Source organism: Ambystoma mexicanum, chromosome 2p (genome assembly GCF_040938575.1).
Source record: "Ambystoma mexicanum isolate Mex_15411 chromosome 2p, UKY_AmexF1_1, whole genome shotgun sequence".
NCBI lineage: Eukaryota > Metazoa > Chordata > Amphibia > Caudata > Ambystomatidae > Ambystoma > Ambystoma mexicanum.
Genome location: NC_090923.1, coordinates 933,215,225 through 933,239,107, shown reverse-complemented (window position 1 = coordinate 933,239,107; position 23,883 = coordinate 933,215,225). Strand labels below are relative to the sequence as shown.

The 23,883-nt window shown below is 47.9% G+C and overlaps 1 protein-coding gene across 1 annotated transcript in view; it reads left to right on the top strand.

Moving 5' to 3' along the window:
• ERCC2 (ERCC excision repair 2, TFIIH core complex helicase subunit) overlaps positions 1-23,883 on the top strand; it is a 1,037,455-nt gene that overhangs the window by 714,908 nt on the left and 298,664 nt on the right. Inside the window, exon 16 of the mRNA XM_069644679.1 lies at positions 3,476-3,539. Coding sequence (XP_069500780.1) covers positions 3,476-3,539 — 64 coding nt within the window. The remainder of the gene's footprint in view (positions 1-3,475; positions 3,540-23,883) is intronic.

The following is a 23,883-nucleotide window of genomic DNA, read 5'->3' as shown; positions in this document are numbered from 1 at the left end:
TTGTTTCGGGCAGTTGCATGATGTATATTTAGGGGAAGATGTTGAAGGACATACAGGGTTTCTCTTGGGTCTATAACCTGAGCCCCATGGAAAATCCTTACTACTAAAAGTAGTAGCATTAATTCCCTGATTTTATATACATAATTTCCATGATTAAAAAGGGTAGTCTTATACTTGGAACCTTGGGGAAGTCCCGGTGGGGAGGCCTTACTGTGACAACATGCCATTAAATATTCAGGCACTCTGGGAGCCCCACTGCGCAAAAGAGAAGGAATCCTGCGTCTCTACTGATGGAGACTGCACATTCCCTTGACAGCCTTCTCCTATGATGTGATTTTCCATCCTAACACCACCCCCAGCTTTAGGATCAGGTAGCGTCTGCCTTTCCCTGGCCACATGGGTGGAGACTTTAGGCTGGGAATCTGTGAGGACTCCACAGGATTCATCACACTCTTCCAGCAGCCTTTGGTACCCTCAAGTGTCATCCCTGTCCTTGTGTTATTCACCGGACCTGAGGTGAGATCCCCCTGCATCCTGGCTGGAACTTAGTGGCTTTCTGGTGTGCTGCAATATCTGCTTCATTGTGTAACATTCTCCTCACATTCCTGCAGCTATTAGTCAATGGACTGTTACTGCTGCCCTATGCAGAACCTTCACCCGAGCCACCCTTAAACCTGCTGTTTAATGTCACCTGTGTGCTTCTTTTCTCTGCTGCAATGTCTCCCTTGTTGTAGATCACCTGAGGTTATCCTTTGTCCTGGATCCTTTGTTTCTGGCACATCTGGCACTCCTAACTGGAGCTGCTATCTAGCCAGACCAAATCACTACATACTAGATGACATCTGCATGTGTGATCTCTGGGCGTTTTTTGTTGTAGTAGGCCTGGGTAGCCGTCCTTGGGTGTTGACTGCCATCCTGTCACTGGTCTTCTCCAGTGGGTCTCAGGTCTGTGTGTTCAGTCCATCTTCATGGTACTGCTGCTGGCAACAGGCTCCTTTAGTCAGCTGCTGGTATACTCTGCAGCCATGCCTAAGTAGACAGCTTGTTGTCAAACCTGGAACGTATCCTCTTCTGGTGGGGTCCCCAATTCTCCCAAACTGGGTGTTAATTACCTCATTCACTTCTGTGACTTCCAAGTAGAAACTGCTTACCTTTTCCCAATAGCCACAAGTGAAATATTGGGTGTCCCGTTAAATACAATTGACAAACGTTTCTGAACTTTAAACTCCCTAAAAGTTCCATGTACTGTTATTTAGTTGTGAACTGCCTGTGTTCCTCTGTTCTCTATTCAGTCTTGAAGTTTTTGGAACCTTAATTGTGTTTTTATACTGTGATTTTATGTTCTTTTGATTGTAAATCACTGTAACTCAACTATCTGAAGCAATGCAGTTGATAGGATTGGATTATCCTTTATTTAATTTCTTTTTTTTTTTTTACAAACATTTCTGCGCCCGTTTACAATTTTTAAGTAGATTGTAACTGAACCTACCTTCAATTGTGTAGAGATCTGCTTTGGAGAAAGCTGAGTGCATGGAACTGTCCTCCTAGCTTATTGGCAGCCATTCGTGAATTACACACAAATACTTCAATCAGAGTCAGATTAGATCTTAAGGGACATTTACCAGCACCAATTGATACGTTCAGGGGAGTGAAACAAGGGTTCCCCCTAGCAGCCAGCATTTTCAACTTGTTTATATCTGACATCAAAGAGATCTTTAAGGAGTTGAATACGTTCCCCTCCCTAAAATACATGGCACTCACATTGACTATCTTGTTTACGCGGATGATCTTATCCTCTTGGATTCGACACCCATAGGCCTTCAACGCAAACTTTGTGCTGTGGAAAAATATCGAACGTTGAATGGCCTTATTATCAACAAGGGGAAATGTGAAATCATGATATTTGAGAAATTAACAGGTAACAGCGGAAACAAGAACAATTTCAATTGGCACCTTGATAAGGAGCGGATCAGGATCGTAAAGAATACCACTTATCTAGGGTTGGGAATTAGTGCTAGTAGAAATGACGCACCATGGGTGGAGCTAACAAAAAGCAAATGCCGACAGCTGGCATGTCAGGCGTCATTGATTAACAATAAATTTGGCAAATTCTCCCTAAAACCCACTGTGATTTTCTTCGAGCAAAAAGTGGTACCAGCCTTGATATATGGTGGTGAAAATGTTTTTGGCTGCGGGTACGATGTATGGAACTCGCTAGAAAACATCTTCTGGTTGAAAGTTCTACACCTGCCTAGAGGAATTGCAACGGCCTGTATAAGATACGAACTTGGATACATCTCAATCCAAGCCAGAGTCGCTTGGAACCTCCTAAGTTTATTTAGGAAAACAGTGCAAATGAATCCACCACAGCAAATTGAAATACTTCACAACCCAGAGACTGAAAATACTCAGACAATTTTGTACCAATGGAATGCGCTGTGCTTAGAAGTGTTGGACACACATGACATCTCAGTGCAAACTCTGATTGAAAACCCAGATTCAGCGAAACTGAAGATGTGGAGAACCAACTGGATTAACACATGAAAACTTAGGTCTGATTCACGGATGATGAGAGACGCTCCTGGAGAAGCAAGAGCTTATGGCCAGTTACCGGAATACCTAGCGCGCTTCCCGGACCAACGCTCGAGAACATTATACATGCAGTTTAGGCTTAATGCGCTGCCCACTAAGGAGCGTGTAACCTTTTGGTCCCAGTCCGACGATTCAGACCTATCTTGTCGACTTTGTGGTGCAAAAGATGAAACCCTTAAACACTTGACAATGTCATGTCCTGGACTGGAGCAGCAAAGAAACACCATTTTTGGGCCAGTCACAAATAAATTCCAGTTCCTTGCTAAAGAGAACTGGTGGAGAGCGCTGTTTGATGGCTCGCACAGATCGTTCTTATGCGCACTGACCACCTTCTTGCGTACTTTAAAAGAGACTTTAGACGCTAATCCTGAGACTAACCTGTAGTTACACTATTATCCGCACTTTCACGACGAAGGCTGTGAACCAGACGATGAACTGGGAAAGAGGTGGCGGACTCCTAAACTGTTTTTCTTCTGTATGCAGTTTTCTTTTTCTTTCTCTTTTTTAAAGGTTTGTAAAAACTGAATAAAAATTAAAAAAAAAAAAAAAATTGTTTATTACATGGCTTTAAAACTGATAGTGCATATTTTTCAAAGTATAATGTTTGGATTATTTTGTATGCGATTTACTGTTCCTTGATACTACCCCTCTCCTCGCCTAAGGGTGAAGCAAGACTGCTCTGTCACATTACCTATGAGAAAGTTTGAAAACACTCTGTGGACACTTTGTGCACATAATACAGGTTTGGTCTTCTTTAATCCCTCATGGGATGACTTCAGAACACCATGGTTTATAGATGACTGTATAAGGTACTTACAAGAGCTCTTTCGTTTTTTTCAGACATGCCCTCCAACTCAATTCACCTTTCTCTTTTTATCTTCAGGTGGTGGGTCGTGGAAATGACCAAGTTGCCATAAGCTCTAAATTTGAGACTCGGGAGGATATTGGTGAGATTATTAGTTACTTGTGTTTGCATTTTTATGAATTCTTTAATCTTTGGCTTGTTTTGTTTGTGTGCTCATTTGAATGGACACAGATGAAGTAGCTGGAATTCAAGTTCTTTGTGTAAATGCAAAGCAGGTTAGCACTGGAAGCACACATTTCCTTTCAATAGTAAACAAGTGTGCTTCCTCTGTGCTAAGGCAATGAGAGTGATTCAGGTTTGATAACCAGTAATCCTTGATTCTCTAGAGGAGGCACATCTGTAGAGCATAAAATGGCATACCGGTGAATTACACCTTTCTGATTAGACCCTCTTTTGATGGTAAGAGCTATTCAGGTTCTTGTTCTTTTCGTGACTACCACCACACATTAACAGTAGGTAAGATTCCACCCCATACCCATGTAATCGGTGGCCTCTTGTTTAAATGGTTTTGTTAGATTATTTTAGACTGCTTGTAATATAATCAGTACATACTGCAAAAAGTAGTTCATGAAATCACATGCAAGACATACTGTCCAGGAAAACAATACAGGGCACTGGGTTGACATGACCATGCCACCACAAATGGCAAAAATGCTGGATAACATAAGAACTAAACCGGGAATCCACGGGATAACATACATAATGAGCAAACCCTGTGCTGACAAAATGAAGTGATAATTTTCAACTTTATGCTGGATGATGTATAGAAGAGGTCTTTGCATTATAGCAAGGGGGTCGAGTTTGTGTGGAAGTTGCCATCAGAATTGAGGTGAAGTGAATAGGCAGTTTGATCAGTGGCTGGATCTTGGAAGTGAAGCTGTGGAGTAGGGGTTCCAGGTGCTATGTTTTCTGTCTGCGTAGGTCCCCTTGAAGGTAAAAAAAAAGTACCAAAGACTTCATATAATCTTCAGTTGTGGACACTTATTGTGTAGTAGACCTTCTGTTCCTCTTACTGAAAACATTTTGGGATCCCAATTGCCTTCGGTGGTCCCTTCACCCTCTTTTCTCTGTTCACATCAAGTGCTAATGGAGAGAAAGTGCAGCAGTAATCATCTCCTCCGATCTTAAATGCCAAAGGCTTGTGATCGAGTGCTAGGCAAGAATTTATTTTTCAAATCATTGCAAACCAGAAGTAATCGGAATTATGCCTTTAGTGATACTTGTATTAAGCTTTCTATATCCTGTCTGAAGACCAGTATGTGTTAACTTTACGTTTTTTTAAGTCATGCAATTCCGCTCCTAAAACGTAAGTTGTCACATATTGCATAGTTCACCCTTCTGATCTTCTCGAGCGCTGGCCACCTACTGCCTCGCACTATTCTAATTTCCCTATGCAAGTCTCTTAGCGTCCGGATGTCCCCATCAAATTTATTGTTGGTTTTATTACTAACCAGCAGGTACCTCTTACGGCAAGAACCTACTTGGGTGGCTAGACGTTTAAGCATGCTTCAACCTAATTACAACCCAGGGGCTCAATATCCTCTCCAGTGAGCAGGGTGACCCTCTGCCCCACCTTTTGAAGGATTCTGATGGACCAGTGGATTCAGTTTCTAGCATGGTTAAGCTGTAAGCCGTTACAACCTCGGGAATCCTGCTGATTGAGCTGTAAATCAGGCTTTAATGGTGAGGTCCAGGATGTCGTGGTCACTATAATCGTTAGCAATCACACTGAGGTCCTGGGTAGCCGTGATACAAGCATTATTCCCAAAGAAATAATCAAGTTTAGCCTGGCTATTATTCTCAACCCAAGTGTATTGCCCTGGGATATCCCCCTGGTTCTACCATTCAACATAATGAGGTTCCACCGTGCAAGAAGGTGACCCAGTGTTTTCCCTTATTATCACTCTTCCCCCTGTCGCAACTCACACTGTTTAGCCACATTCTGGTAGGCAGCACACTGTAATTCGTCTAAACATCTTGTGTTAAGGTCCCCACCCAACAAGATAGTGCCGTGAGTTTATGTTCTGGCTAACTCCTATAATGACCCCTCCCCCCCAAAAAAAGCTTACCCTTAGGGCCTTTGTTGGCTATGATTTGATAGAGGTTGAAGTCTGTTAGGCATAATTATATGCAGTATCCTTTGGGAACACTACACACAATTAAGACTACAAGTGACAGTACAATTTCACCTTTGGTACAAGCCTGTACTACACAGTTATAGTGGTAGCACTAGTGGAGCAGCCAGACTTATCTCAAGAGTAAGTGAGCAGTACAAAGTTACACAAAGGACAGCAATTACTATGATTCAGGAAAACACTGACTCAAGGTTTCTAAGTAAAAGAATATATATTTATTTCTCAAGCATGGGGTCTGGCATGGATTTACATGCTCATGAATATTCCCCGTCGTCAGGCTGGGAATCCTCGGTAAAGAAAAAATCAGTATCAGTTTCGTTTCTGATCTGTCTTTCTTAATAGTAACCAATAACTGATCTCTGGGTCATACTGCCCCCAGCCAATTACTGCCCTCTCCCTAAGCCCCGCCCCTGGCAGCCATCCTCAGATTTTTACTGCACGCTCAAGTGTTGGGAGTCCTCGTGTTTAGCTCTCGAGTTTTTTACTGCATTTTCACGTTTTTTCAGGAGAATTTCTAATTTTTTCGATTTAATCGAGCCTGAAGCTCCACCGTTTCTACTTCCGATAACGGGACCCGTTTCGATATTCTTCTACGCCCCTCAAGGGTGAAGTTTTCATCAAGTTTACACTTCTTGATCTGCGGCCTACCCCAAGACATGGCCCAGGGCAAAGGGAGCTCGACGCCTGGATCCAAGCTGTTCAGGAACTGCCCTGGATGCGGATTATATAACGTTTTCAAAGAGGACGAGCATTTGCGATGTCTCTACTGCCTCCATGGGGACAAGACGCACGTGGAGAAGGACTGTGCGTTCTGCAAGAACCTTTCGGAACGGACCAAACAAGATAGTCGTTCACACCTCGCCACCTGGCTGGACAAGGGCACAGCAAGTGAGAAGGCGAAGAAGAAGCCTGAGCGGGCTTCTAAGTCCTTTGAGGGCGCCTCGGCGACGGGGGCCCAACAGAAGGCCAAGCACCGCGAGTCCGCGGGCTCCGGGAGCGCCGAAAGGTCAGGCTCTTCGGTTGCCAAGCAGGGCGCTACTTCCCCGGCACGTTCGACCACGAGCCAGCGCTCTGGGTCGGGGGAAGAGGAAGTCCGAGAATCCGGGTAGGCTGCTGGAGCGGACCCGGTCGATCTCGAAGGGGGAGCGAGGTGTTGACCCTCCCCCCAAGGCGAAGGCCCATGACGCACCTAAGGTGGTGAGGGCCTTGATCCACCCGGCTAAGGCCTCTACCGAAGTGGTCTCTGCGACCCCGGCAGAGCCGGCTGAGACTACGCCAATGGAAACGGCCTCTGGGCCCAGAGTATCCCTGCCGCCGCGGAGGGAATCCTCTTTCCAGCCCATCGCTAAGACCCCCGTGAAGCCCGCGGCTGAAAAAGAGGGGGGGGGGCGGTGGCCGTTACAGACTCGGAATCAGCCTCTGAGGAGGAACTGGTGGAGACCGAGAGGGGCCTCAACGAAAGGTCCATAGGCCTCATTGAGAGGTTCATAAACCTCAACGAGTGGTTCGAGAAGGTTCGATCCCAGGGGACGGTCCCTACTGATGTGATCGATGAGAGCGACGAGGACGACGAACAGGGCCCACGGGAACAGCCATCCCGTCCGTCGCAGCCTTGCCCGAGCCCCAGGATAGCTTGGCGGCCATTTTGTTGGCAATCCAATCCTTATGTACCGAGATAAGGACGAGATTACCACGCACCCCGACGGAGGAGCCAGAACCAGACCCGTCGGGAAGCCCTCCGAACAAGCGGAGGAGAGTCCACCCTGCTCCGCCCTTCGTGCCTTCGAGACCGGCGGACCCCTCATCCCCCGCGCCAGGAGAGGATACGACGACGGATACGGCGACGGGGACGGCCGACGACGGCGGCGATGACACAGCGGACATCCCGTCGTCGCCTCACCCGCGGGCGTCCCCAGCCGATGAGGTTGGCTCTTTCCACGCCATGATAACCAGGGCATCCAAGCTCTTCCAACACTGCCCTGAAGAACAGAAAAAGGAGGGGTTTCTGTACCAGCGACGAGAGGCTAAGAGGAAGACGGTCCTCACGGTGCCTTTACTCGACGACATCTGGGACGAGGGGCTTGCTGTCCTCAAGAACCCTGCCACGACACCCGCCAAGAGGGACAGGTACGAGAAGAAGTTCCGGGTTCCCGATGCCGCCCCCTTGTGCCTCAGGGCCCAGCCCACGCCGGACTCGGTCGTCTCGGCAGCGGCTAAGAAGAAGGCAGCGAGCATGGCGGCTTCAACTTCCACCTCCCCGCCGGACAGCGAGGGTAAGAAGTTGGACTCTATGGGACAACGAGTCATCTTGTCGGCGGCGACGACGATTAAGGCGGCCAATGCCTTAGCGATCGTGGCCCGCTACAACAGGCAGCTCTGGTTCAAGATAGCTCCCCTGCTAGATTTCCTGCCAGATGACAAAAGGGCGGAGGCCCTAGAGATTCTGCAGGAGGGCGAGGTGGCGTCGGATCACGCCATTACGGTGGCAACGGACATTGCCGATACCGGATTTCGCCAACTGGGCAACGGAGTTTGTCTCCGACGACCAGGATGGCTCAAGGCGACAGACTTTCGCCAGAACGTCTAGACCAGAGTGTTGGACATGCCGTTCGACGGCAACAACCTCTTTGGTAAGGCGGTGGATGAGTCTCTACAGGCCATCAAGACCCACTCGGAGACGGCCCGGGCCCTTGGGGTGCTTCAGCAGCGACGGCCCTTTCGGAGCTCTGGAGGCAGACAGGGTGCCTCCATAGGATCCAGCGGTGGCTCCTCCACCTACCGCCAGGCGGCCCGCTCCTCTTCCCAGGAGGCCTACAGAGGTCGCGGCAAACAAGGGGGTTCCCGCCGTCGTCACCAAGGAGGCCAAGGCGGCAAGGCCGCCTCCAAGCAAGAATGACCCGGCCGTGTTGTCGGGCCCCCACCGAAGCACCCCGGTGGGAGGCCGGCTGACGAAGTTCGTCGGCGTGTGGGAGTCCATCTCCACCGACTGTTGGGCGTTGGACACCCTGGCCAACGGGTACTCGCTGGAATTCCAAAAGAAGTGCCCTCGCATTCCTCCCGTGGCCAGGAAGGAAAATCACGTCCCTCAACTGCTGTTGGAGCTAAGGGCGATGCTCAAGAAAGGTGCCATCGAGCTCGTCCCCAGAAGGCTCCAGGGCTCCGGAGTGTACTCAAGGTACTTCCTCGTCAGGAAGAAGACAGGCGGTTGGCGCCCCATCCTGGACCTGTGCCGCTTAAACAAGTACATCAAGGCACAGAAATTCAGGATGGTCACCCTCCAGCACGTGCTGGGACAGCTGGAGGAAGGCGACTTCCTATCGTCGCTGGACCTGGAGGATGCTTACTTCCACATCCCAATTCTAAGAAGGCACAGGAAATTCCTCAGGTTCGTGGTTCAAGGACGCCACTACCAATTCAGAGCCCTACCGTTCGGATTAAAGTTGGCACACAGGGTTTTCACCAAGTGCCTGGCACCAGTGGCGGCGCGGCTGTGCCTGGAGGGGATCCACGTCTACCCCTACCTGGACGACTGGCTAATCCGGGCAAGGTCAAGGGAACTCGCCGTCGATCATACGGCGATGACCGTCCGGTTGCTCACGGAGCTGGGGTTCTCCATCAACTACCCCAAATCCCACCTGGTTCCGTCGTAAGTAGCACTGTTTTTGGGGGCGAAGCTCGATACAGTGGAGCAATTGGCCTCCCCTTCAGAGGAGAGGACCAATACCATCCTGGGCAAGGTACGGCGACTGTTAGCCACGGACGTGGCCAGGGTGAGGTCCATCAAGTCCCTTCTCGGGGTGATGTCCTCATGCATCTACCTTGTACCCCTTTGCAGACTTCGGATGCGTCCGCTGCAGGAGTTCCTCGATGCCCGCTGCTTTCAGGCGGGGGGCTGCTTCGAGGACAGGATCCCCCTCGACGAGGAGTTCCGTCGGGCGACCCTATGGTGGGGCACCCGGGCTCACCTCACGACGGGCACGGACTTTCAACCCCCGGCGTTTCAGGAGACGGTGACTACGGATGCCTCTCTGGAGGGTTGGGGGGCCCACACCGGGGATCTCCATGCAAGAGGCCTTTGGCTCCCGGAGGAGAGGTCTCTTCACATCAACATCTTGGAGCTCTGTGCAGTGTTCTGGGCGCTCAAGTCGTTCCTCCCGTCCCTCAAGGACAAAGTGGTGAGGATCTTCACCGACAACACCACCACAATGTTCTACATACGGAAGCAGGGGGGCACCAGATCCCCAGCCCTATCCAAGGAGGCCCAGGATCTGTGGCACTGGGCTGTCGCCCAGGGGATGTTTCTGGTTCCCTTCCACCTGGCAGGAATAAAAAAACACCATCGCCGACTCACTCAGCAGGGAGCTACGCTCGTGCCACGAGTGGAAACTGCACCAGGATCAAGTGGATCGACTTTCGATGATGGGGCAAACCCCAGATCGACTTGTTCGCGACGGCGACGAACTCCAAATGCCAGAGGTTCGCCAGCAGGTTCCCCCAGCCGAGGAGCATGGGCGATGCTTTCTCGTTCCCTTGGGACGGCCTGTTTCTATATGCGTTCCCTCCTTTGCCGTTGCTGCTCCGCCTCTTCAACCAGCTCAAGAAGTCCAGGTGCAAGATGATCCTCATCGCACCGGCGTGGCCGAGGCAGATCTGGTTCCCGGACCTTCTGGACTTGTCAACGTCCCTGCCAGTCAGGCTGCCGGCGGACGTGGATCTTCTCTCCAGAGAAGGAGGCACCATTCTACACCACGACCCACAGTCACTGAACTTGCAGGCCTGGCTCCTGCAGCACTAGAGTTTGGAGGGTACGATATCCCGGCTGATTGCAGAGAGGTTCTTGCAAAGGCCAGGGCGTCCTCAACTCTCAAGTGTTAGGGTCATAAATGGAAGAGGTTCTCTGTCTGGTGCCGTGCACAGAAGATTAACCCTCTGCGGATTACGGCCCCTCAAGTGCTGCCGTACTTACTGTCACTAGCCAAAGCTGTACTGGCTCACGCCTCCATAAAAATACATCTGGCTGCCATCTCCCGATATACCAGGACTACGGGACGGGCGTCCTTGTGGTCTCATCGCCTGGTAAAGGAATTTATGAAGAGACTATTCCGATCATTCCCGCCGGTGAAGGCCCCTACCCCGGCGTGGGAACTTAATGTGGTGCTGACCAGGCTCATGGGGGCCCCATTCGAGCCTATGCATTTGGCGCCTTTGAAGTTCCTGTCATGGAAGAGAGCGTTCCTCGTGGCTATCACCTCTGCACGTTGAGTGGGAGAGATTCAGGCCCTATCTTGCAAGCCTCCATACTTGACTTTTCATGACACGAGGGTGGTGCTGAGGACGCACCACTCCTTCATGCCCAAGGTGCCGTCGGACTTCCACCTCAACGAGCCCTTGGTGTTACCAGTTTTCTTTCCATCGCCTTCGACGCCGGCCGAGAGGACTTGCTGGATGTAGCTAGAGCGCTGAAGTTCTACGTGGACCGCACGCAGAGTTTTCGGAAGACGTCACAACTGTTTGTGAACTTTAGGTCTGTGAATCAAGGGAAGGCTCTCTCGAAGACTTCCATTTCCAGATGGCTCTCCGGCTGCATTATGCATTGTCACCCATTGGCAAACCGACCGCTGCCCGGCCGTCCAAGAGCCCATTCGACCAGAGCGATCGCTGCTACCACGGCGTTCCTGTTTGGTGTGCCCCTGCTGGACATCTGCAGGGCTGCTACGTGGAGGTCGACGCACACCTTCACAAGATTCTACTGCGTCGATCGGGACTCCAGGGAGGAGTCCAGGGTCGGCCAAGCAGTGCTGCGCAACCTATTCGCCTAAGGTGAGCCTGTTGAGGAGGGAAGAGATGCTTAATGTTGAGTTGTTGTATTGCTTAATGTTGAGCCTGTTGCCACCTCCCGTGGTTGTGCATGTGTATACTGCTATGTATTCTTTTATTCATGAGCATGTGAATCCATGCCAGACCCCATGCTGGAGAAGGAACAAGTTGCTTACCTGTAACTGTTGTTCTCCAGCATGGGTCTGGCATGGATTCACATGCGAACCCTCCCACCTACCTCTCTGCGGCTCTTCACTTGGTCATACTGCCTCTTGGCGTGTTACCAAATCTGAGGATGGCTGCCAGGGGCGGGGCTTAGGGAGAAGGCAGTCATTGGCTGGGGGCAGTATGACCCAGAGATCAGTGATTGGTTACTACTAAGAAAGACAGATCAGAAACGAAACGGATACTGATTTTTTCTTTACCGAGGATTCCCAGCCTGACGACAGGGAATATTCATGAGCATGTGAATCCATGCCAGACACATGCTGGAGAACAACAGTTACAGGTAAGTAACTTGTTCCTTACTCAACAGTTGTATAACATTTCACTATTCTAAGCAAGTCAAAAATCACAATCATAAATACACCACACCACTTCCCTTAAATTCCAGACGAGTTAAGCTCACAAAATGAAGTGGGAGCAAAATGGCACTCCAGCAATTTAAAAGGGAGGGAAAGTCAAAGTTATTAGAAATTAGGCAAACCCAACAGGTAAGTAATCAGGGCAATTGAACAAAAGGGACTACAAGGTTAAAATCAGATAGAAAAGGCCTAGGGCCAAAGTCAATGGTTCAAAAGTGTTTTGTTCAAGGTAATATGGGTCAGTGTAGTTCACGGTAAAGTTTGTGGCACAGATTCCGGACGAGGTTGGTTGGTAAAAAAGTTAGTTCAAAGAGAAGAGAAGGACAAGCCCTCGGATTGGAGAAAGATTTCAAACACTTTCACCGCGGCTGAGCGAAAGGCACAACCGGATTTGCACAGTACCTTGAAACGGAGAGGGAGCTGTAGCTGAGGCGGACGTTCCTGGTGGTTCCTGCAGGCTCACGGTTCCTGAAGCGACTGTCGGACTGACACGAAGTAGGAATACTGGAGGGTCCTGCGCCACCCAGGGAAGAAACCAGCGGCAGAGCAAAACAACAAATAAAAGGTGCGCTCCTTAAAACCCAAGCAGGGTCTGACCTTTGTCAAGGGTTTTGACCCATGTTGAATCAATAGACTGGATAGATGTGGGGATGAGCTGTCGCTGCCCATTATTCTATCCCAGAACAAACTAAATCAATGGACTGGGTAGATGTGGGGATGAGCTGTCGCCGCCCATTATTCTATCCCAGAACAAACTAAATCAATAGACTGGGTGGATGTGGGGAGGACGCCGCCCACATTCACGCCAGAATCCAGGAGAAATGCGCAGTTTGCGCACACCAAAATGGTCACCTAATCTGCCACCCACCAGTGCAAAGAAAGGTGGTTTTGTTCAAAATCTGTTTTTTTTAATGTCAAAAAGTTGCTAAAATCATGGGCACAAGACCACTCTAAAGATACAACCTTCTTGTGGGGGGTTCCACATCACCACTCTACTATAAGGATGCCATCAAAACAATGTTAAGCAAGGGTCCTATACTATCAAGCAAAAGACCACTCTATTGAAATGCATTAATTCAAGACAGATCCCAAAAATGGGTGCAGTACCAGCTTTGTCCACAAACCGGCGCTAGCGGTCTAAACTCTGACAGTAGGACTGTATCTCAGGAGCGCAAGAGGATCCAGCCTAACTGGGACTTCAAAACCTGTTGGTTAATTAAAAATCTCAGCCACCTGCTGTTCCCGAGCCCAAGAGGCTGAGAACTCTTAACACCCCAGAGACTCACAACAGGAGGCAGGATATCACATGGCCCTTCTGAGTGAGAGGGTGGGGGTTTCCCCTTCAGCCTGGAGGAGAAAGACAATAGCCCCTTTCAGTTGAATGGGGTATGTTAATTTTGAATGTTGTCTGTAAACAGAGAGCTGCCTGTGAGCAGAGACATGTGGTCCCTGACCCACTTCAAGGGGCGGGCCAGACTTGAGTGTGGATTCCTATTGCAGCATATATATATTTTATAGAAACATTATAACTTATTGCAACCAAATGACAGGAATGTACAACTTTGAGATTCTTAGTATGAAAAATGCCTGCACGATTTGAGTCCAAACTCCAATTTCTACGGTGTTCTAGGGCGAAACCCCGCTATTTATTGATATTACAGACACCGGGTTTATGCTAGAAACCTAGTAAATTACTGGAATGTGTGTAGAAGGAGGGTGTACACTGGTGTTTTTTTTATACAGATTTAACATTGGTAAACCAATTAAAAACGAAATTAAGTTGTCATTTTTTAATGCAAGCCCCCAGGAAGATCAGAGTCAGACAAGCATGGACCATAAGGAATATATAATGTGTACATGTAATTTCAACGAATTGTGCATCTGGGAAATATGTATTTGGATCAGAAATAGATTTCTGTGCAAATTGACCAGGGGAGTGTCTTTCTGTAAGCCATAAAGATGACACACAACCCAGCTCCCCAATCAAGGGAGAGGGGAGAACTGGGCCAATGACAAGTGAGAGGGGCAGGCTTAGCTAGGCCCAGGCACACACCCATTTTCAAAACACATAAAAAGGAACATTGAAACCCAGGTAGGGACATTCACTTTCCACTTTCTTGCGGGACGCTTTGCCGGGAGACTTCAGACTTCACATCCAGAGATCCAGACTTCAAATCCATCAATCTCCAGAGACCAGAAATTAACTCCAGAATTGTAGCAGAGAGGCCTGAATCCACAAGATGGCCTCAAAACCAACCAAACTATTCAACAGCCGGGCGAGCTGTTTGGAATTCTTTGCCAAGAACTTTTGCAAGAACCTGTAGCAGTATCCAGAAGGCAGTGCTGTATCCGGATCCAGAGAGAACCACAAACCAGACCGTTGTGAGCAGAACCGGTGCTTGACAGACCCAGAGAGCAGAGCTGACCCAGATAGCCGGGACTTCAGAACCACCCGCCGGAAGTCCCGTCCAACCTGACCAGACCTTGACGGCTTATGTCAAAAATATAGTGGAGTACTCACTGTGCAAAACCAATCTCTTAGTTTGAAATAATCTAATCCAAACTATTTTAGCCTATTAGAACTGCCTCCTAGAATCGTGTCATTCTGTCATCTTTAAAACTGAAAACTGTCATCTGTCATTCTGAGCTTTAAAATTTCAAAACTACCTTGACTAAATCGGCCGTATCTCCGGAACCGTTTGTGCTAGGAACTAATCCTTATAGGGCCTCCGTAATTATGCTCGACGCACGTGATTAAATTTGCCGCGATTTGACATTTTGCACAATTTCAACAAGGTGTAAAAAATCAGCAGCTCCTTGCTTTCCTTTGCTAAAATTCGTTTTAACCTGCTAGTTACTCATAGAGCATTGCTAAAGTGAGCCTGAACTAATATAAACTAGACATCACCCACCCGAACCCCCTATAGGGAATTAAAAGCCTTTTTAGCATATTTTTCACTTAATTGCAACCACATCAACCACATCAAAGTATCTTGCCTGTGTTAAAACTCATACCTGTTTTCCTCTAAGCTTGCTAGGGGGGGAACTGAATTATATTTGATTCCATTCCTGAGAACTGTATGCTCTCCTTTTCATCTCCTTACATTGCATGGGGGGGGGGAGTGAATTGTCAAGGAAAAGTGATTACATTGTCTTTTGTTGAAGCCATATCAAGTTATTTTCTGTACTGCATTTCATTCATCATTGCGTTTCCTTGAACCATATAAAGCATTCTTTCCCACCTTATTCTTCTGTTCTATTCATAAGTAACCAAGAACTGTGCTACTGTAGGATTACCTCTTGCTGATTACTGCTCATATTCACAAGTGTGCTATCCATTATCAATGTATTTATAGAAGTGTGATATATATATATATAGTTTAATTTTTCAAATAAACCTTTTAAATTTGCAAAACAAATCTACTTCTTGGCTCAGTGGGGTCAGGGGGATTCTAAGCGAGGGGTGTTATACAAGGGTTCATCATCCAGATTATAACTTGCCATAAAAATATATAAATAAGGGCTTCCCTTGGGCATCCCAGACAAGGCACTGACTTAGTGGGATTGCTTGATTGGAGTCACTTACACCTTCCTGGCTATCCGGCACACTGTAGCTCTGTACAGCGAATTCTACCAGATGAGGGGTCCTGGCTTGTAGTTTGGGCGAACTGGTTGGTCCCACCAGCTCAAGGGAAGAAGTTTCCTGGAGGATCTTCTCTGTCGTCGGATTTGGAGATTTGGACCTGCAGCAGGGCTTCACCGGGTGGTTCAGTCTTTGTAGGGGTCCTCTTCTTCCAGTTCCTCATCGGTTCTTTTGTTCCAGTGGCGACTCTCTTTCCAGTCCCAGAGACCTGCTTTTTATGCAGGTTTCCCCCATTCATACAGCCTGGCTGTCAATCACACAGCAGGGTGGCTGGCCTGGCAAGGCCAGTCCCTTTAGCCAATCATACAAGAGTGCGACTTAGGTTACCAAGGGAACCCTTGCCAGGGGTCCGAAGATCCCTCCCACACATCCTGCCTACCTAGACTACCAGGCGCCTTAAGGAGGGCTCCTGTGCAGAAGCCCGCGAAAAGACAGCAAACAAAGGAGTCATCCCCAGTTTGGCGCGCAGAGTAAAACACGAGAAACACTTTAACAAAAAGAAATGGCCAATAAACCCAGCCGGAACCAAAATAAAATGTATTTGGTCAAGCAGGTTTATGTTTGTAGCTACTATAATAGCCAGGAACAATACCATGTTTATATTATATAATCACGGTAGGAAAGTTAGGGTAGATACCCCTGCCACCAGCCAAGTCTTAATGTTACGGGAGCGAAACAAGGCTCCAAGAGGCACAGACAAAAAGGGGTAAGAGTTAATCCTTTCCAATACTCCATGTAAGATGGGGTGTACTGGTTCTGTGGTTTAAAGTGACTATATAAAGTTAATGGCAACTTTACCTGTTTCTGGGGGACAGTAATCAGCCCCAGAAAATTTGAGTCAGTGAAAAGTCTCAAAGACAACCCTGGGTCACTGCACTGAAGGTGCTGTGCAACACACACAAAAAGTGGTGTACATGGAGTAGGTGAGGCTCCAGTGCCCAAGATCACACAATCAGTGAAAATACACACAGCAAAACACATGTAAAAGTGGGATAAAAAGGCTCACACTCTTACCAGGTAAAAAAAAAAAAATCCTAGAAATCCAGCAAAGCTGCTGGGGGACTCTTTAGGTAAGGGAAATCAGCCATTTATGAGAATTCTCCCTAACACAGTCCTCAACCTGTAGGGGGCAGTCAAGCAAGGTCACCTGTAATAAGAAAACGTCATAATTGGTCAATGTGTGCATAGACCCCTCAGGATGCAAAAGGTGGCTATGCCTCCGAGTATTCAAGCTTGCTATCCTTGGAGGTCAATTTCAGCCCAAAGAAGTTTTTGGGTATTACTTTTTCTGTTTTGGAGGAACCCAATTCACCTCTTCAAGGCAGGGGTGAGTATGAGCATAAGCAGGCTGGGTTGGTTAAGGGGCGTTAAAACTGCTACACCCCCTATTCCCAGCCAGGCGGACTCTTCCCTCTGTGATGCAACACAGGGTTATCTGATACAGGAGGCCCAGAACTTACTATTGAAGCGCCACATACTAATAGTTTCAAGCCTAAAGAATACAGAGCGGCCACAATAGCACACAACAAAGATACCACCGCAGGTGAAGCAAATCGTAACAGGACCCAGTTAGTACTGCTGTCCCACTTCGGTAGCTCGAGTTGAAGCATATCTGCAGAAGTAATCGAGGATAGCCAAGGAATTGTGGCCCAGAGCCGGAGAAGAGTAGAGTAGACCTATTAAGAAACTGGCTTGACTCAGAGGTGTGGATCTCTTCAATATTCACTAGCAGGCCCGGCTTCATTGGTCCATTTGCCACCTTGCCAGGTCCAGGGTTATAAGTGCCATCACCCCCTACCAATTTCTCAGTATTAGGCATAGCAACCATATGAGACTTTAATTTAGAGACCCGTTGGGTAGGAGCTTGGCGGGTTAGACCCTCGCATGTTGTCCAGGGTGTGCCAGCTACATACCGGTCCTGTCCTTGGGGTTTTGGTGAAATGTGAGAATTAGTATTTAGGCACAGCAACTTCGGTTAACATTGTCGTTCGTTATTATCTTTTGTGGCCCAATTTCTTCAATGATATTAAGTGGAGTTGGTCTGGGCTTTGGTAGAGCCCACCCATCCAGAGGCCCTTGCAGGATTATGATATGCCGGGATCCATCAACTTGAACTTTCTTAATTATGTTACGTTTATTAGGTACTCCTGCTCCATCAGTCCGTTTTCGGGGCTTCTTTCTGTGATTTACGGGTATGCGTTGGGCTTTGTAATAGTTTCCCCTTCCTTGCGACATCACTACGCAGGCCCACTCTGCCTGTGGACAACTTTATAATTGAATATATAGGCCAGTGACCACAGACAGCAGAGCGGCTGGGTGTGGGTAACATAGTGAAAAATATATAGCTAGCCACGGCTCCTTGCGCCCCCCCGTGGGACCGCTTTACAAACATGTTGCTGGCCACTAGCGCTCAACTCAGCTACTGGGCTCCAAGTAACACACGCACAGTCGCCCAGTAGAAAATTTGGGCCTAGTAAGGGCGAGGGACAGCAGTGAATATTGGCAAGATATCGGTCTCAATCACAGGGGTGGAACACTAAATTTCTATTTAAAGTCTAATAAAGTTCAGTTGAAGCAATGGGTTTCAAAACCAATAGGTCTGGCACAGTCCCTCAGCCTCCAAATAAGCAGACAGTCACTCAACCTCCCTTACTCACAATGTAAGGAGTCCAGAGGAAATATCTGTGAGGGATGGTAGCCCCGCAGCTCTGCTGACTGCCGACTGCACACTTGGAGTCACACTTTGCGGCACATTTCGCGGGAGAAACCCGCTATGTAGGATGGAAGGTGGAGCTTTCCTGATCCACAATGGAAATGGTAGAGACACTCCTTCCTTGCCTTCTGCACACTTGGCGCCAAGTTGAGCGGGGGAAACCCTCTGTGTAGGATGGAAGATGGAGCTTTCCTGATCCGCAAAGGAAATGGTAGAGACACTCCTTCCTTGCCAACTGCACACTTGGAGCCACGCTTCGCCTGCAAAATACTTTACCTGCATCAGATACATTCTGGGGAGCTGCATTGTGACTTTTGGGCACAAGGCCCCACTCTTTATATGGGTTGGACTTCTGAAGCTAGGACATATTCCTTGTGACTTGGTTCCATTTTATTGCATCACTTACCTTATTGTACTGTTTTAAGCCATTGAATGCATTTTAGAACCTCTGATAACTGGAGCCCCTGGAGACTGCCCTGGGGTGGTAGCAGTGCGCATTATAAATCAACATAAAATAACATAAATATGTTTATTATTGAGTGTTGTGCGACATCACCTGCTTGTTTCATTTTTTAGTGTGCGTTTTGGGGTGAGAATAAATAAAGTATTTTTGTACATTGCTTTCTAAATTTAATTATGTGCTTTGCTGTGTGGACTCATTGTGGACCCCTGATCCCACGTGCACTCTCCTGAGAATAGCCTTGACTGCTCTCCATTGCTACCTTAATTGGGTTTTGGCCTACCTCTGAGTTCCCCTGTTCACTATAACTAGGGTGGCCTCCTAAAATCTGTTCTCAGGGCCAGATTTTAGAAATGCATATTAACAAGAGGTTTGCAGGCATTGTTTTCCTGAACACCACATTGAGTAAAAATAATGTTGGCGGCGACCCACACAAGGCTAGAATCGAATATATGATCTATTTAAGCAGTCCCCTACCGCCCTTTTATAAGAGCCTCACACCCTTGCTGGACATCCTCTGGACTCCTCTTTTGGCCCCTCCCCAACTCAATAAGAGCCTAGGCCATTGGCTCCATTGAAGCAGCTACATACTTGCACCTTTTACTAGTGACTGAGCCGGGAGCCCTGCTTTTGGGTTCCGGCATAGTGATTTACCTACACCCATTGCTCATTTCCAAGCTTATTTTGGTGACACAGAGATGGAATCTGAAGAGATAACCTACGGCTTTCAACTATCCTACAATGTGGGGGAGTTTTCTCTGTCCAAGAATTTGCAATTTATGATCCATTTGATGCCACCTTTCTTTACCTGGACACGTGTTAAGGGATGCAAGTACCCTCGACGTTTCTCCACATTGAAAATTGGTTCTTCCCGTGTCAGCCTTCTCATGGATTTTGGGGCCCTTAGAAATGTTTTTGCGAAGGCAATCATACCCCTATGCTTGGACACTTGGCTTTGACTCAACTTTGTGCAGCACTGGGATATTTCGAGTAAATTTGTGGTTTTGATTGCAGCAAGGTGACAGGAACGGGAGATGTTCCCACACCTCGTGTTTGGACTTGAACGCAGTTGGGCCCGGCTACCTTGCGCTTAGAAGATTTACTCTTCACATTCTTGTTTGCAGAGGGTTGTGTGCATATTATCTGTGTGATATAAGTGGTCAGCCAACATGTTTCGACCCCTCAGGGTCTTTATCAAGGCTAGTACGTGAATTCAGGTTGCCAATTGGTTGGTCTGGGTTGATGGTCAAAACACGTGTCGGCTGACCACTTATATCATGCAACTACAATGCACGCAACCCACTACAAACAAGAATGTGGAGAGTAATTCTTCTAAGCTCAAGGTATGCGGCCCAACTGCGTTCAATCATACCCCTAGGTTCACCGGTCCCCATAGTGGAAACAGACATGTCTTAGCAGTCCAAGGTGACACTGCTTTTTTTTAATGAGGCACATTACATGACGGTTTCGAACAAGTCTTTGCCTGTGGCTCACAGGATTGTTAGGGAGTCTTTTCTTGGGCTGGATTTCTAGGGCCTAGATAGATCTTCCTACTAATGGCCAGAGCAGTCAAGGCACCTTTATATCAGTAGTGTACTGATTTAATGGTACAGTAAATCATTTTGATTATCATACATTAAGGGCAGGTCCACAAATATGTCTGTAAAAGTATATTCTTTATAATAAAGTGTGCATAGGCATTAACTACAAAACATGCAGATAAGTGCATAGTAAACGAAATTTTCAGAATTTGAAAAAAAATGAAGAAAGTGCTCTGAAAGGACCTTTGAAATGTTCACACAGTTCACAGAAGTCCAACTGGACTTTACTTAATACACACCGGCCTTAGCAATGCAGTTATACCCACTGAATCAGTGGTGAGGAGCATCTGCCATGGTTCCTTCTGGTCAGTAACTGAGAGAGCATTTGTGTCAAAATTGTACACTTCCAAACGATGCTGGTGCAGTGCTTCCACGGTTGTACTTGGTCGGTCGCTTCTCTTGAATGTTTCAGGATTGAATATCAGCATTTTATAAAATGATATGAATTACAGAGGAATTCGAGCTAGCCATCCTCTGCAGTCACTCCTCAACAGACCCACACATTCCTCTGTGAGCTGGCCCGAAGTCCTATCAGGAAAATAACCCTACATCATCACTCCTGGCCTCCACCCGATCTTACTAAACCACAACAAAGTGCATGTTCCTGATAAATTGATTTGACACTAGATGTTCCATTTTCAAAGTCTCCAGGAGTAGAATAAGCCTCCTGATATCCCAAATTGCTATCACTTGTGCAGCCAATACATTTAAGTACACTACCACCAACCATTAGAGCTGTCTGGACCAGAGTACCCACCCAGGAAGACTAAAGGGCACCTTGGCAGTGACCTGCACCTTTGGAGTCCATAAGGGTCCCAAATGGGCCACAACCATTTAAGAATCTCTACCCCACTGAGTCTACGCTGGGTTTTACTGGGTTAAAATATCCAGGTCACCAGTACAGACAAGCAAAAAGTGGATGAGACTCAGAAAAGTGAGCTAAAGTCGACTTTCTTCTGACAGGGATATGGCCCAGAAGCACCAGACATCACCATCGGACGCTATGTGCCTGACTTCACTTCGAACTTTGGAGAGTATGGTGGTTCAGGCCTTTAAAGCAGGGTCATTATCCACCACCTTGCCGTCAGTGCCCCAAAGATGCTAATAACCTGAGGAAGGAAAGTGTGCCTGCATCAGGCAACATAGCACCACATTACATTAATACTACTTTTACTATTGCCCGATAAACACATTTACTTTGGGACAAGTCTGTTGAGGCATGATATCTACAGCTGGACCGCCAAGTTGCTTCCTAGTAGACGGTATGGGCTGGAAGAGAAACTTCAGCAGACCTTCAAGCAGACCTTGAGACTACCAAATGTATGAAGAGGTTGATCTAGTACATTTACCCAGATCCCAATTCACTGTGGCCTTTTTAGTGTATTTTTTCTGCATTTTGCTTTGCTCGTTTGAGGAAAGCCCCCTATGCCTGCCTTTTATGCGCCGCCTTCGCCAACTACTATAAAAACCATCATGAAAAATACCCCAACTGCACCCTCATATCCCTGAAAAGGCACAAACAAAAAGCAGTAGAACAATGCTACACCAAGTGTGTTGAAAGGTCAGCATTGAAGTATGTGGGGTACAAAGAGGGCCATGGGTACTGGCATGCTAGTCTGTCATCATTCAGATGAGGACACCAGATTTTAGTCAATGGACATGCCTTTTGACTGGCTAGTGTATGGCAATTGGGCAGAGGTAAGTCTTCAAAAATGTTATGCTTTCATGACAACGGCCAGGTCTCCTCTGGGTGTCCACTTTCAACTTTTCGTCTTGGAGAGGCCATGTATTTTCCTCCCAACTAGAAGCATAGTTGCTGCATATGCAGATCCTCAAACTCTGTACCCTCTAGTGCTCCGCCCACAAAGCTTCTTTAAGAAATTCTTGTGTATCCACTTATCTACTGTTGGGAGAAGGATATTGGCTATTGTACAGACAGAGAGAGTCCAAATAATTGGTTTGCTGGACCTGAAGGTTCGTGGCCCATGGCGACTGGCTCCTTTTCCTTCACCAGCTAACCCTCAATTCCCATACCTACCCGTGCCCATCTGGAACCGCCCCTCTTGGGTGAGCAATCATGGCTGCTGCTGAAGGAAACTATGAAGCTTATATGATCAGTGGAGTTTGGTCAAGTCTGGTTATGGCATTTTTAAAGCACAATGTGATCCACACTCTTGAACATGGATGGGGAAGAATGTGGGAGGATGGCAAGAGAAAGGGACTGGGTTGGATAACAGAGCTGCATGAATGGGTGGGGTCCCATAACTTATAGTTAATATTGAATGATAAAATAAAAGATTCTAATGCTTGTTAATCTGCTTAGAATCACATGCTGTCCATATAGTCCGAGATACAGTGGTCACTGCAGAGTATTGCATTTTGTCTTTCGAGAATCGAAAGGGGACGTCGACATTGGGTGTGCCTGTAACACTATTCCTAACGTGATGTGTAGTGTACCCAAAATCCCTCGCACGTCGAGGTCCCTCAGATTGTTTTTTTCCACCCAGCATACTGGTCGCCTTATGTGGAGCTCATCCAGAGAAATTGCTTTTGTTCTCTTCGACCTTTGGTCGTAATATATATTAAAGTTATCGATACTACCCTACCGTCCCTTCCATCGACAGATGTTGCAGTTCTCTGTGAAAGACGGTCCACGGATCTTCGACAGACGGGGTCCGGTCGGCGCTGCCGACTACGTGGCCGGGGCTTCTGGCCAGCCTACACAGTAGGGAGAGCGGGGTCGGGGTGGACATTTCCCTTTCTGAGAATGCCTTTCCCTTTCCTCTTTGTTCCCTGGGTCTATTTGTCACTGTTTATTTCCTCAGCTATGGAGAGGACTCTATTTAGGTTTTGTCCTGTTTGCAGGGCCAAATTCCCTTTGAAGGATAAACATCGTAAGTGTAACCGGTGTTTACCCCTCAATCACAAGTCGGTTGTGAGGCTTGCAAGCTCCTGCGCCCGAAAACTTTGAAGGAGCACTGTGTTAAGCCGTGGGCGGCCTACGGAATGTCGCAGGCCGAGTCAAGGTCTCCCGCTGCCACAACCGCTGATTGTGAAGAGGGGTTGAGTGACGAACTAGCCTTCGATTCAGAGGCGATTGTCCTCTCGGCAGAGCACTCTTGCTCCACGTCGTCTGTCCCCGGCCCCGCTAGGCAAGACCTAGGTCCTGCTATGGGGAATGTACACTCCAGCGACATAGGCGCACATGTTCCCCTACACTAAAGACACAACCCCAGGGACGTCTTTGACTAAACAGTTGAAGCAGTCCATAGCGCCAACGGGCACACCGAAAGCTTCGGCCCTGCCCGCCGACCATCAAGGTCGTCGGCCCTCCCCGCAACCGCAGGTGCGCCTTGCGACTCGGCCTACTAACTCAAAGGGCGCTGACCCCAATATTCACCATCCCATCGAGACGCATCGGAAGAAGGCGTCCACGGCCGAAAAGGCCCCGGTTCTGCCAAAAGTAGTCACGC